At 41.7% G+C, this 14,425-nt stretch overlaps 1 protein-coding gene across 6 annotated transcripts in view; it reads left to right on the top strand.

Annotated features, from left to right (window-relative positions):
• EVA1A (eva-1 homolog A, regulator of programmed cell death) overlaps window positions 1-14,425 on the top strand; it is a 203,903-nt gene that overhangs the window by 126,318 nt on the left and 63,160 nt on the right. For 2 of the 6 annotated variants that reach the window (XM_061372317.1, XM_061372316.1), the window contains exon 1: window positions 13,483-13,777. The exons of 2 other annotated variants lie outside the window; for them this stretch is intronic. In XM_061372317.1, the coding sequence (XP_061228301.1) occupies window positions 13,498-13,777 (280 nt within the window). In that variant the 5' untranslated portion in view covers window positions 13,483-13,497. Of the gene's footprint in view, window positions 1-13,482; window positions 13,844-14,425 lie in introns of those variants that run through there. 2 more of the 6 variants (XM_061372318.1, XM_061372319.1) reach the window with 2 other exon arrangements.

Here is a 14,425-nt window from a genome sequence, read left to right as displayed (position 1 = left end):
ACATCACTGTGCGCATCTCCTGCAAGTCTTGGGAAGAAACATGATGGGATTGTTTGTGCTGGATTCAGTTTGCAGGCCACCAGTTCGACAAGGCTGGTTTATATTCTGTTGTGAACTCCCTGGGGCAGGAAATGTTTTAAAGGGTTTCGTTTACACAATGGGGTTGTTTCTTTGTGGTTTTAAGGAAACATGCACAGGGTTTAGACACTGAATAGCAGGATTGAGATTAGGAGACAAATTAAAGCATGAGTGACAAAAGGGACTAGCCATATTCAAAAATCAGGTGAGGATGGATCAACAGAGTGTTAAGCACAGGAACACTTTTGTTTCAGCCCCTGCAAGAATCTCAGTTCTCTCTTTGGAGTCTTGTTTAAGTAGAGATACCATAAAATACAGCACTCTGAGGGTCACAAGTACCAAATTTCTTTTTTCTCTTGTGCTTGGCTGAAGGAAACATTCATCACATATTCTTGTGTTTAAAGTGAATATTGGTTTGAGACTTGAGTAGGAGGAATGACTAAGAACTAAGAATGAATTGCTTGATTCATTATCTGATCATTTTTTGCGAGTATTAGGAAAGGTGTTATTACCTATCACTTCTGAAAGATTGTTTTTTTAATTATACTTTGATGAGAATAGGAAACAAGGGAATCGGTTATTTAGTGTGGTCCAGTAGTAACGTGTTAAAGTAAAAAGCAGAATCCCATTAAGCTGTTCCCCAAAATGACATTTATTAGGTTGCAAAACAGCCTTCCACAGAAGCAGTTGCAGCCCTGTCACTTAGCTGTCAGGTTACGGAGACCAAGAGGCTATAAGACCTCCTTCACTCCAATTGCCATTTGGACTGGAATGAAACTTCATGAAGGTTGGTTTGAAGACTCCTAGTGACTCATAAGTATCCCACAACCCATGCAAAATTGCCAAGGAATTGGATTTATTTATGTTCTGAATGCTTACATTTAGCATCTAGCTATTGGCTATTTCTAGATCTTTTACTCTTACAGCTGAAGAAACCTTGTTACCTACTTCTTATCGTTGCTTTGAATACTTATAGTCTGTGATTAAGAAACCTGTCAGCCTTTTCTTTGTAAAAGTAAAGAGGTTAATCTTCTCATGTCTTTCTCCAGAATTAAGTTTCCTGATTCTTCATTTGTTCTTGTGTCTTTTCCTAGAATTCTTCCCCATTCCTCAGAATCTGCTGCCTCTGAAATAGGCTCTGAATACCAGCACTGACGATCTCCACTGTTTAATCTTATGTTCAGGACTTTCCATATGTCTGTACTGAAATTTGTACTGTTGGCTTACGTGTGATTTACTGGATTGCCCTCTAGATTGTTTTGCTTTATTGTCCTCTTTACTCCATATCACTTCTCCAAATTTCTCAAACTTACTAAGTAATATTGCTGTGTCAGCAAGAAAAATATTAAATAGCAACCGCTAAGCCAGGATCTGTATGGGACCAGAAATTTACTTGCTGAGCAAACATTTGCTATTTACTATTTAATTTGGAAAGCTATCAGTTAGCTGGTCTCCGATTGATCTATACTGTACTATGTTGATTTTAAACCAGTCAAGTTTATTACTCAATAATTCAAGTCTGGAGCTTTTCAGAGTCCATTACATCAACCCTATTACTTTTATCAACCTCATTTGTAGGCCTATCAAAATGTGAGACTGGATTAATTTCACAAAATTCCTTTCCCATTACACATTGTTGATGGAAAATAATTATTTACTTGTTGTGTCCCATCACAGCTGTGTTTTTGCCTGGGACTGATGTGCAGCAGACAAACCTATGCTGATAGGCCTATTTATACCTTTTTAATTTATGTGGTGTATAGAGAGCACCAACTTTTTAATCACATTCTAAACTCTTCCAGAATTTACAGCAAAGCATTGTGTTGCAATGAGGTGTGGGCATACACACGAGCAGCTACTTGATTTCACTAAGGGCTTTTAATTTTTAATATTATTCTGAATGTGTCTTTATGTTTTTATTATGTTATTGTACTCCCTTCTGAGCAGCAATTTGCATACAGAATCTCTTGTGTATGTGCTTCTTCAGAAAATAGACAGGCGGAATCACAGAATCATAGAATAGTTAGGGTTGGAAAGGACCTTAAGATCATCCAGTTCCAACCCCTCTGCCATGGGCAGGGACACCTCATACTAAACCATCTCACCCAAGGCTTCATCCAACCTGGCCTTGAACACTGCCAGGGATGGAGCATTCACAACCTCCCTGGGCAACCCATTCCAGTGCCTCACCACCCTAACAGGAAATAATTTCCTCCTTATATGCAATCTAAACTTCCCCTGTTTAAGTCTGAACCCGTTGCCCCTTGTCCTGTCACCATAGTCCCTAATGAAGAGTCCCTCCCCAGCATCCCTATAGGCCCCCTTCAGATACTGGAAGGCTGCTATGAGGTCTCGATGCAGCCTTATCTTTGCCAGGCTGAACAGCCCCAACTTTCTCAGCCTATCTTTTGGAAGATCACCTGACCTGGCCTGAACTGAACTATTTTATTTTCTATTCTATTCCTGCATCCATCAGATGAGCATTTGAACATCTTCCAGTAGTACATTAAGCAAAATTATTATGCCTCTTCAGCTATTGTTTTCACAACCTCCCCTCTGGGGAGGAGTGTTGAAATGCAGTGAATTATTTTGATAGAATTTTAAGGCAGCTTGATTTTTATGAAACGTGTATCCTCTTACATATTTTAGAATCATAGGATCATTTAGGTTGGGAAAGACCTTTAAGATCATCAAGTTCAACCATTAACCCCGCACTGTCAAGCCCACCACTAAATCATGTCTCTAAGTGCCACATCTACTTGCCTTTCAAATAATTCCAGGGGTGATGACTCTACCACTTCCTTGGCAACCTATTCGGTGCTTGACAACGCTTTCAGTGAAGAGTACACCTCTCCAAGCCGTGACAGTTTTTTCCAGGAGAATACTGTGGGAAATGGTGTCAAAAGCTTTACTAAAGTCTAGGTATACAACACCCACGATCTTTCTGTCAGCCACTAAGTGGGTCTCCTTATCATAGAAGGAGATCAGGTTAGTCAAACAGGACCTGCCTTTCATAAACCTCTGCATGGGTCAGATCACTTGGTTGTCCTGTATGTTGGCACTCAGTATGATCTGCTCCATAACCTCTCCTGGGACTGAGGTTAGGCTGGCAGGCCTGCAGTTCCCTGAATCCTCCTTCTGGCCCTTTTTGTGGATGGGCATCCCATTTCCTAACCTCCAGTCAACTGGGACCTCCCTGGTTAGCCAGGACTGCTGATAAATGATGGGAAGTGGCTCTGAGCAGCTCCACCAGCTCCCTCAGTACCTTTCATGGGATCCCATCTGGTCCCATAGCCCTGTGTGTGTCTAAGTGGTGTAGCAGGTTGCTGACAATTTTTCTTTGAATTATGGGGCTTTCATTCTGCCTTCTGTCCTGTCCTCTAGCTCAGGGGGCTGGGTATCCTGAGAACAACTGGTCTTATTATTAAAGGCTGAGGTAAAGAAGGCAGTAAGTACCTCAGCCTTTTTCTCATCCTTTGTCACTATATTTCTCCCCACATTCAGTAAAGGATGGAGATTCTCCTTAGCCCTTCTTTTGTTGTGCATGTATTTATAGAAACATTGTCTATTGTCCTTTATGACAGTAGCCACACTTCTATTTCACATAGATGCTAAAGAATTGCACTATGTACTTTTAGTGAAAGGGGATGAGAATTGAAACAGTCTGAACTTCCTAAAGGAATTTGTTCTATTTTGATGAGACCTTTTTTTCTCTTTCCATTGAGCCAGAGGATTATAGTTGCTTACCATTGTCTTCTGGACATTTAGTATGTCTTGGAGATGTCCTGGTTCCAGACAACAAAGATGAGCATCAGGGCACAGAAATGATTTCAGAGCTCTTCAGGAAGCTGGACTAGACAGTGGAGAAGACATTTGACAGACAGTGATGTTCTCAGCTGGCTGAGTTTCTTGTATCACCTTCCAAAGGGTAAAAATGCAACTCTAAGATACTGAATATAATTAACCCCTAATAAGACATGTCAAGAAGCATCTTACTAAAACCCTTAAGAACAGCAGTTTCCTATTTGTGAAGCCCTTTTTGGTGTCACGGTGCAGTTTTCCTGTGCACTTCCAGGGTAGTGAGCTTTTCCAGTTCTGGGCTTGGGATGCAGCTCATTTTGGGAATCCCTGCTCCTGCCCTGTGGGCTCCTGACAGAGGAAATGCCCTCCTTGCTGAGCCACTTGAATCACAAAGTCTGAGGACTCTCATTTCTTTCTCCTCTGTAATCTCTGTTAGAAATCAAAAAGCATCAGCAGTGCTATGCAAGTGGGGTGAAGGCTTTCATTGCTTCTCAGGGTGCTACATTTCATGTTTTCTTCTCTAGCACATGGGACATGCTCACAGATGAATAGTGCTGAGTGGACTTGGTTTTGGGAACATATCTTTGGCCTCAAGAACATGGAGGTTTCTGCAGAAGATCTCTCAGTGATCTGTGTGCCTTAATTTAGATAACTGTTCATTGAAAATTCATGTCACTTTTACCAACTTAGTGCAGAAAAGATGATGTCAGTGGTGCAAACCGACTGCAAAGCCATCCTGCTATTCATAAATGGTGTCTTCAACCACACAGGTGTTATACTGTGTTTTAAAAATTGCCTGCATTTGACTGTACTATGGAAAAATAATGCCTACTGGAGTGTTTCTGCCTCTGATCATCTTCTCATCGTGACCTGACATGAACTCTTTTATGTAATGCTTCCTAGCAGCAGTGCTGCTGCTGGAGGTGTGGCTGTTCTGTGAGCAGCCTTCACCTCCAATTTTAAAGGTCTTTCTAGCTGTTCAGTTCAATGAATGCCATGGCAAGAGGGAGGGGGTTTCTTCACAACCATCATAACACTGGCATTGGAAGCCAGCAGCGCTTTATCCATACCTGCCGTGCCACGTGAGCTTTCTGAGAAGGGCTGTGTTTGTTCTTTTGTAGTGTGTTGCCAAAGACTTTTCCTTTTCTTGTGTTGCAATCCTTCCTGCAGGTAAGGAATACTGATTGAGTGTTGCAGTGAGGTGACTCCTGGCTGGTATGTGTAACTGTGCCTAATGCAGGCCATCCATATGGTTTGCAAAGATTTTGATGTCTTAGCTCAGGGGTGGATTTTCAAACAGTCGACTTTGCAGGAACATTGCTATGGCCAAGGCTCTGCAGCTGACACTTTACAGGTTTGGTATCAGCAGCTTTTAAGGGGTCAGTCCCAATGTAACATAATAAACAATAATCTTTAGTTTCAGGCCAGGAATTTTCTTAATCTTCTGTAATATTTGTGGAAGTCATGAATTCTTTACTGTAGCAGAAATCTAATGTATGCAAGGATAGACACTTCCAGATGTACTTCCAGGCTTGAATCCAGAGATAGAAATCTATACCATACTTCATTCAAGAGCAACGGAAAGAGGGCCTGGATACCCTTTTTTTTCTTTGAGCTGCCTCCATATTTCAAGAGCTTTTTAACATGAAGGTGTAATTTAAGTTTATTCATATGCTGATTGCAAGCACTCAATTATTTGCATTTTAAGACTTAAGTGCTCTTGCAGTGGAATTGGTGTGTCTCAGCTGAAGACTATCTTTGGATAGACTGCTAGTGATCAGTTATCTATAGCCAGACATCTGGCAAGAATCATATGGCAAGAATCAAATCTGTAGGTTTTACATATACCCCTGAGATGAGTTAGACTGCTCCAGTGGAGTGTGTTCCCTGACACAGTAATTCTGACTCATTTCCATGCCACAGATTCATGTATTCATTCACAGCAGACCTCAGATTGCAACACCGGACAGCAGGTATTCTGCTTTCTTATTCTCAGATGCTAGAGCTCATTTATAGAATCACAGAATAGGTAGAGTTTAGGATTGGAAAGAATCTTAAGATCGTCTAGTTCCAACCCCCCTGCCATGGGCAGGGACACCTCACATTTATAGGGCTTTCTTTCTTTTTCATCACCCCTCTCCCCCCTTTTTTTTTCTTGTCTTTTGTTCTTAGTATTTCTTCTTCTCCACTCTTTCACTTTCTATATGGGCAAAATCACACTCACATCTTAGAATTTATGTTAACGTGTACTTGTCTCCTGTTCTTGCTCATGATGGCTTAGAAAGCCTGGAGGAAAAATTCTGTAATTTAATGTCCATTCATGTGTGTTTTCAGTGCTTCCCTTTAAACATAGCTAAATACAGAAACCTTGGGAAGAACAGAGATAAGAGAAATGCCAAACCCAATATTCCACAGAGTACAAAGCTGTCATTACAGGGATAAATTGTCCTTACTTTCTACAGGAATATCTCATCACTTCAAAGACTGTCCCTTTGACTGCCCAGCTGATCTATCTCCCTCTTAGCTGATGCAATCTAGAATTAGAAATGTTTGAGTAGATGGTGCCAGAGACACCTCAGCTACAGTCCCAGCAAGGGAAGCTCTGAGGACTATAGTGAAGCTCACCTATAATCCCCAATTTGTATCACTGGAGAATACTGTACCATATGGAGATGTTTGGCCTGGCTCCACATGGAGTAAGACAATACCCACAGAACATCCAAGCTAATGTGCTCTGCTGCAATGTCCCTTGCATAGTTCACTGCATCTGGAGCATGCTGATGCATTTACCTACCGAGCATGAGGTAGCATTGACAGATTGGTAGGGCATCAGCTTAGATACCTCTGTGTTCTGGCAAATCTGATTAAAGCCTACATGGGAAGCACCTAAATTTGTATTTCAGTTGAAAACATCCTCAAAGGCATTCAAGACACTTTTTTCTCTCCTAGGTGTCTGGTATACCTCTGGCTTTCATTGCTTAAGGCAAATTTTTGCCTTATTGGCAAACTGCCTCATTTTAATAACATTCCATTTTGAATTTGTAGCACTTAAGCATGAATTTGGCTTGCTTCAGGTGACCAGGGTGTATTCTGCAGCCTAAAAAACACTACTAGAAGGCAGAAAATGGAACTGATTTGTCATTAATAGTATCTCAAATGCATTTATTTACTTCTGAAGTGCTCTGGGAAATGCTTTTCTTGAAAACCACGAACTGTGATACTTGTAGATCGATAGATGGGTGGTTTTGCTGAATATAGAAACCAAGAACTCTGTATATGGACTAATTGGAGGTGTAGAGACCTTGCTGACACCTCTGTGACACAGGATCACTCAGGCAGGATAATGTTGTACTCAGTCTCAAAGCAGAATCTGACAAACCTTGGAAGGTCAAAAATATCTGTGTTTTACCTGGATTCTTCATTTCTGCCACTGGAACCCACTTCCTCCAAAAGAAGTTGAAAGAAGAAAGGTACTTTTAAGTTCCTCTTTGTAAATTAAATCATAATTGATGGAAAAATAAAGCAGCTGATGCAATGTAAAACTCCTGGAGTAGTAACTGGAGAAGGTGCTACAGAGGCTTCCCAGCAGTTATACATTGAGAAACATTCTTAATCTCCAAGATAAGGTAGAAAAGGAATGACATTTATTATCTACAAGTCCTCACAAGCTGAGGATGCAGTTTATAAAACTGTATTTGTCTCCCCCTCCTTTTTCTCCTTTATTGTAACCCTTTACCATGGATCATTTTACATCCAAACTCACCTTCATCTGTTATCATACTTCAGTGATTTATTGACATCACAAACTTCTGATTAATAAGGCTAGAAGAACATCCATCAGAAGAGCTGAGAATGTGTGATCGTTTGCTCTCAGGCTCTCATTAGCTGTAGCTGTCCTTCTGGGAGCTTTATCTTTATCTTTCTATTTCCAGACTAAAGCCTATGATGTTAAAAAATAATTTCCTACAATTAACTTTCTGTTTCTCTGGGGTTTTAAAAGTTTGGTCAAGATGGAGTATGATCACTGTATGGTTAACCCAAGTAAGTAGAAAACAACCCAAAGTGTCCATGTAGACTCCTAACGAATGAACAAGTCAGGATAATAGTTGGCTTGATTCAGCTTCCTTCATTCAAGATGGACAATACAAGCTCTACAAATAATCCTATATAAAATATTTTTGGGATAAATAGGAATTACACTCATGATGAAATTCTAAAAGAATTTCCTTTCTATTTTTTTTTTTTCTCATTACTTTGATTTTAAATCACATGAGTTTTGGTGAAATACACTTCTGGTATTTTCAGATTGCTACACCAAGTAAAGTGGGAAAGGTTTTGTTTTAGAGCTTCCATAGTAAGTTCTCCTTTTAATCAGACACTCCTAGGTTAAAAATACCTTTCAAAAGTGACTTCCCATGTCTTTTCTGCATTAGTGACAGATTAGAGAAGAAAATGTGGAGTATGCCTGAAAGTGATAAGTTGAGGTTAGAGGTCTAGCCAAAGTCAAGTGTTAGGGAGTTTCAGCTGTAGAAAGCTGATGCTTTGAATTATAATCAAGTGATTAATGTTTCTAACATAAGTGGGTTTGGGAGTTACAAGGACTTGCAGCAACAGCTTGGATAAGTATGGGGAAACCTGCTTTTAGAGGTATTTTATTTATAGCACATTCATTAGGTTGGACAGAATGGACAACATGTGCTTATGTGGTTAATGATAAATCCATCTGAGGACTAAACTAGTCTGCTGAGTTATGAGAAAGCCATTTGTAGGTCAGTTGGAGAGGGATGGACCTGAGAGAAACAATTCTTATTTGTATGGGGGGAGCAGGGAGAGGGAAGAAGCTGGAAACAGGTTTTTTCCTGCTGTAAAATATGTAGGATGGAAATGTTACAGATCTTCATTCATTTTTAAAGGTCATTTGCCTGTGAAGTCTGTGTTGCTGGCTTCATAAATACCAAAAATAATATAGGAAGGAGTAGGCATGCCTGGAAAGGTAGAGGAATATTTTTTGTAAAATAGCAGGTAATCAAATGTTAATGTATGAAAACTGCAGTGATCTCTATGAAACTGCAAAAGTCAGGAAAGGCCTAATCTCTGTGGCATTATAATTTTGCTTGTGGGATTCAGGCATTCTAGCATGAAATAAAAGGTACTGAGCAAAAAAAATTGTGGAAGACTGTTCCTTCTGTTTGAATTCAGCAGACTTTAATCCTGCTGCTGTAAGTGGTTCAAGACAGCCTTTCAAATAGAAGTTGTTTCCCCTGAATGATAAACCAAGATGAAAGTATAGCTAATAAAAACTATGTTTTGGCACACAGTTAATGTTGTGCTTTTAGTTATAGATATACCAATAGGATAAAAAAGATTGGTTCCCCTCTTTTAGGCCTATCCAGGGTACTGTAGGTCATTCATCCACAAATTCCACTGGTTTCCACTGTGGATCATGATGCCATTGGATTTCAAGTTGACCTCTGGACAGTTCTTATATAGAAAATTTCAAATAAATAAATAAATAAATGAATAAAGAAAAAGGAAAAAAAGTGTATTATTCCTTTCTAGAATCAAATCAATCACTCCTCTAGATAGGAAAGCTAAACCTTGTAAACACCTCACGGGTGAATGGCTATCAGATGACGTTGCTTGTTGCACATCCTCACAAATCAACAGGCAAACCCTGTCCTTTCAAGACATGCCTTTTTCCTGCTGCTACTTCTGCTTTTAGGTAAAAATGGAAATGTGATGTTCATTGTCAAGCTAGCTATTTGCAAAGTGACTACTTTCAAATGCGTTAACCGTATCTTTTCAGGGTAGCACTGCAGGTGCTATTTATGAGTGAGCTGAGTTTATCAGAACAAACTTTCAAAAAAGCTGATTGAATATATTGAGTTAGTACTTTTAGAGGGAGAAAATGGCACCTAGCAAAGAGATATTATATACACAGATGCACGACAAAGCCAAATTCAGGAAGCTATCTCATATTAATTCACATTTAAAACTAATTTATTACTCTCAGGATAATGAGCTAATGAAGGACACGGTGGCTCTTGACACCTTGGAATCTAGAGTGGATGCCCTGCTGAGAAGATACACTTAAGTGCCACAGAACTTATTGGGCTCCAGCAGTAACTGCATGAAACCTAATGGCCTGATCAGAGTCTACCTCATTCAGAGGATACACACGATTACTTGCTTCTTACATCAAAAGGCATGATGACACTATTATCATATTTATAGATATTTTATAGATATGAAGTAATCTGTATTGCCTTATTCCAGTCAAGTGCACATATCTTGCTTTTGGCCCATGTTAGACACTGAAAAATTAGGTGCAGAGATTGAAAGAATTAGCTAGGCTCTCTGTAGTCCCTGGAGCAGGAGGGTAGTTCTGAAGGTTATTCATCATTCATCTCACCTGTTTTAAACCATGTTTGGATAAGACAAATTATCTGCCACAAGTGCCAGTCTCTCTTTATTAACCACAGGAAGACAGCACAGCTGTTTAATTCAGATCTACCTTTGAGATGGCTAAACTGAATGGAGATACATCTCACCCCATGGATTTAAGGAACTGCACTTATGCTTTGAACTGTAAGGACAAAACTCTAGCAGTAGATGTGCTCCTTGCCCTGGGCAGTTCACAGATAAAATTCAATGTCTGAAGTGCAAGAAATAAGGATGTTAAAGCTGTGTGGAAAAGTCTGAGATTCATAGGGGCAAGCATGCATTTATCCAAGGCTTCAGGATAAAGACAGTCTTGCAGAGCTTTCGGGTAACTTGTCATTCTGACACTAGCTATATGTTAGTTAACTGCTTAAGTTAATTAAATAGCACCAGGGCCGTGCCACTGTAAAACGTATATCCATAGTGTTAAATTTTACCATGCTTGGTGGCATGCTCTCTGGCATGGCTTGAACTTTAGCACAGGTCAGAGCTTGTTGCCAACAAGCAGTCTGGATAGAGCTGTCCTCTGTTGGAGGTTAAGGGCATTTAGCCTCCAACATGCATGTGGCTGGACTGTGCCTGCTGGCACCAGGGCCAAAGACCAACCCCTCACCCTGTTTAGTTCATTATAAGGTGCACCAACTCTTTCTTAGTCTCTTCATCTTCTGTTTTTATTACTTTACCTTGCAGGATCAGTACCATGGGCAATTAGGGTATTGATGGGTTTGATACAGGGCTGTCCTTACTTTGAAATAGTATGGTGCTATCTAATTCCCTTCTGCCATTCTCTCTAATCTATAAAGAGCTTGTAAATCCGATTTTGGCCTGGATACCCTAATCTGCATCCCGGGCTGCCCTGTCCACTGACTTCAATGGGCCACACTGGAGTATGTCAGAGTTTGGAGCTGATAATAGTTTTTTGAGCTGGTTGAACAAACAGATCTGCAAGACCTCTTCTTGACAGTATACTAGCTCTGATCTGAAAAGAGACACAGCCTCAGATATCTGTTTTAAGGGCATAACTATTCTGAGCCTACTTGAACTCAGACAAGAATCTGTTTATATTTCTTTGATTAATTGAAAATAACCTCTTGTTAAGGGAGTGACAACCCATACCTTAAGATCGTGCTGAAGTGATTCACGAGAGTGAAAAAAAATACACCAAAGGTTAGACAGGTCAAAGCCCTTGTTTGGATCAAAGCATATGTTGAACACTGTAGAAATGCCAAATCTTGACGTGTTTTGTATTTAAGGTTGAAGTTTGGAGTAAAAAGATACTATGACAATAAATCCCTAATTCAGCTTGTTAACACACTACCACATTCACAAAGGCACAGCAAAGCGAGTGATGCTTCTGATGGAGCAACTGGATACCAGTCTAGTGTGTTAAAAATTTACAGCACAGCTGAGATCATTACTGTAATACCACATCCAGTTCTGATAGGCACATTTCAGAAAGGACTTTAATGCAATGGAAATGGATCTTGAAAGAGTGACAGGCACGATTTGTGGTCCATAAAGTCTGCCTTACTGTGAGACACTAAAAAAGCTCCGCTGATTTTATTTACTGAGGACAAGGTTATGAGATAACTTGTCTGTGGTTTTGTAAGGTTGAGCCTATATGGTGAGGGAACAGCAGGCTCCAATTTCCACTTGGAGCTGCATGGTGTGGGTGCTGTCAACCAGAATGCTGGAGAAATGCCAGCTATGCCTGGGCTTGAAATACTCCTTCTGTGCTGAGGGTAAATCAAGGTGGGGCTGTATTTTAGTGGGGTGCTTCCCTTCTCTGTCCATGCCTGATCTGCAGCTTCTCAGAGTGGATTAAGGGTTGAGGATTAAGATGGCCAGGGTTGAGGGTCGTGTGGTCAGACAAATGCAAAGTAAAAAGGCAGCCTTTCTTCTTGACAGGTGATGGCCACTGAAATAAGTTATATGGGGTAGACTGTCCTTCACTGAAAGTCTCTGATTCAGGGTGAGATGTCTCCTTGAAAGATGTGCCACAATTCGTAGCGGTTCTAGTGTTGGTTTGGGACACCACTCTGTGGCTTCAGCTATGGAGGCTATCAGACCAGGGGATTGAAATGATCAAACAAGTGAACTCACCTGGCCTTGAGATGTCCCTATTAAATAGTAATATTTTTAAAGTCTTAATAATAAAGCCTTTAATAATAATATTACAATCCTATTAAACTGACTGGGGAATGGAGAGGTCTCAGTGAGGACCTCTTTAGCCTGTGAAAGCTCAATTTTAAGAAGAAATATCTCCCACCACTTTCACATTTGTGGCCAGAATGACTATATTTATATTTTCTTCCCAGGATCTGAGCTTAGAGCTGGGTTGCAACACTCCCTAGAGTTTACTCTATCTGGTAGGACATCTTTGAGCAGGATGAGGGGTGTTTTGCTTACTTCCAAATTAAGTTTCCGTTTGACCTGCTCGGTCTATAATGACCTGTTGTGTAGACATCTTATCCAACTGGATGATCTTTAAAGTCTCTTCCAATGCAGACTGTTCTATGATTCTATGAGTTGTCTTGCTGGAAGAGATCCATCCAGCTTTGTTCAATTTAGGCAGTATCTTGCCTTTGTCAAGGCAAAGGCTTGACTACACACCCAATGGCATTTTATACTTCTATGGGCCATACCATCATCATGCCTTGCTGGTGCTTGGGTGCTGCTTGCCCTCTCCCTGAGGCGTGTGGAGCCCTGTGCTTCTCACCAGGCTGGGCACAGGACCCCGGCAGCACTGGCCCATCTCCTTGCCGGCCCCACACACCACAAGCTGTGCTCAGCGCTGCTTTCCAGAGCGACTGCTGCAACCCCAGGCAGAGTTAGTTAGGGTTTAAAGGGACGTTGCTTCCTCCCTCCTGCCCTCAGGCACAAGCTGGGGCGTTCAAGGAGTTTAGAAAAGCAAGAAAGCTGCTGAAAACAACATTTTACTCTCAGTGTCTAACATCATCACACCACTCCTGCTCAAATAAATAAACTCTGACGGGAATCCCCCCTCTCCCCTCCCTTCATTCCTTGCTTTAATAAAACTTGTCATAGAGCTGTTTTTTTTCTTTTTTTTTTCTTTCCTTTTTTTTTTTTTTCTTTCTTTCCAGTCAGCAGATTTTTAGGCTGGTTAATGACGGGGAAAAATTTCTCTTCTCCCCCCAATTGCCTCCCCTTTCTTTCATGTCGGGGGCCAAGTTTGGATTGGAGCCTGGTGAAGTTTCTGTGTCATTTCCTGTTGCTGCCCTCCTCGACACTCGCTCCCGCGCTCTGCTCCGCTCCCCTCTCCTCTCCTCCCGCAGACGCACAGGGCGCCCGCCCTCCCGGCTGGCGGCTTTTGGGGAGGATGTGAGCGGGCAGGGGCATACCTCACGCTCTCGCCTGTCACACCGCATTCCTACTCTTGCACTCCCCACGGGCTCAGCTCCCAGCCTGCTGCTGACAACGCCGGAGAAACCGAATGGTAAAACAACTTTCTTCTCTCCAAGCAGCTTGGCTGTACTTCCCAGGCTGCTGTGAACCCACAGTGGTGAGAGCGAAAACGTCCTTCTCTCTTGCAAACTTCGCCACCGATGGCTGTGGTCCCGTCCACGCAGGTGGTGGGGAGCGAGGCGGCTGCAAGGTGCTGGTGCTGTGGGTTTGGGTGGTGGATGGTTGAGGGGCTGCGGTGCGGTCCAGCGGTGTGAAGGGACCGTGGCTGGGCAGTGCCGGTTGTGCGGTCTCACTCCGTAGGAGAGGTCAGCATCAGCGAGGGCTGGCACAGATGCTGTGTTGCAGACGCTGTTGGCTTGTTGTGACTGATGGTAAAAAAGAGCTGTTTAAGGGAGGGAGAAGCCTCTGTACAGAAGCCACGAAGACAGTGAACAGAGAGGTAAGGGAAAGAGCAAGGAGGGTGCTCAGCATTTTCACTTACGTGTTTGTCTTTCAGCTTCAGTCTAGTGTTTACAGGTTTCTCCTAGGACTCGCTTGCAGTGGCTTTAAGGGATTTGTGTGTGTGTAAGGTCCTGGCGATTGCTTTTCTGACCAGAGAGGACTGATACTTGTGAGAAACTGTATTACACTTGCTTGGAGGAGCGGGCATAAGTCAGCTGGCATCTGTGAAAACCTGCCT

Source organism: Neopsephotus bourkii, unplaced genomic scaffold, assembly GCF_033783945.1.
Source record: "Neopsephotus bourkii isolate Nb327-2 ecotype Australia unplaced genomic scaffold, CSIRO-AGI_Nbou_v1 NB_1600, whole genome shotgun sequence".
Taxonomy (NCBI): Eukaryota; Metazoa; Chordata; class Aves; order Psittaciformes; family Psittacidae; genus Neopsephotus; species Neopsephotus bourkii.
Note: the sequence above shows the minus strand (reverse complement) of the source record. Positions and strands in the feature narration are given on the sequence as shown.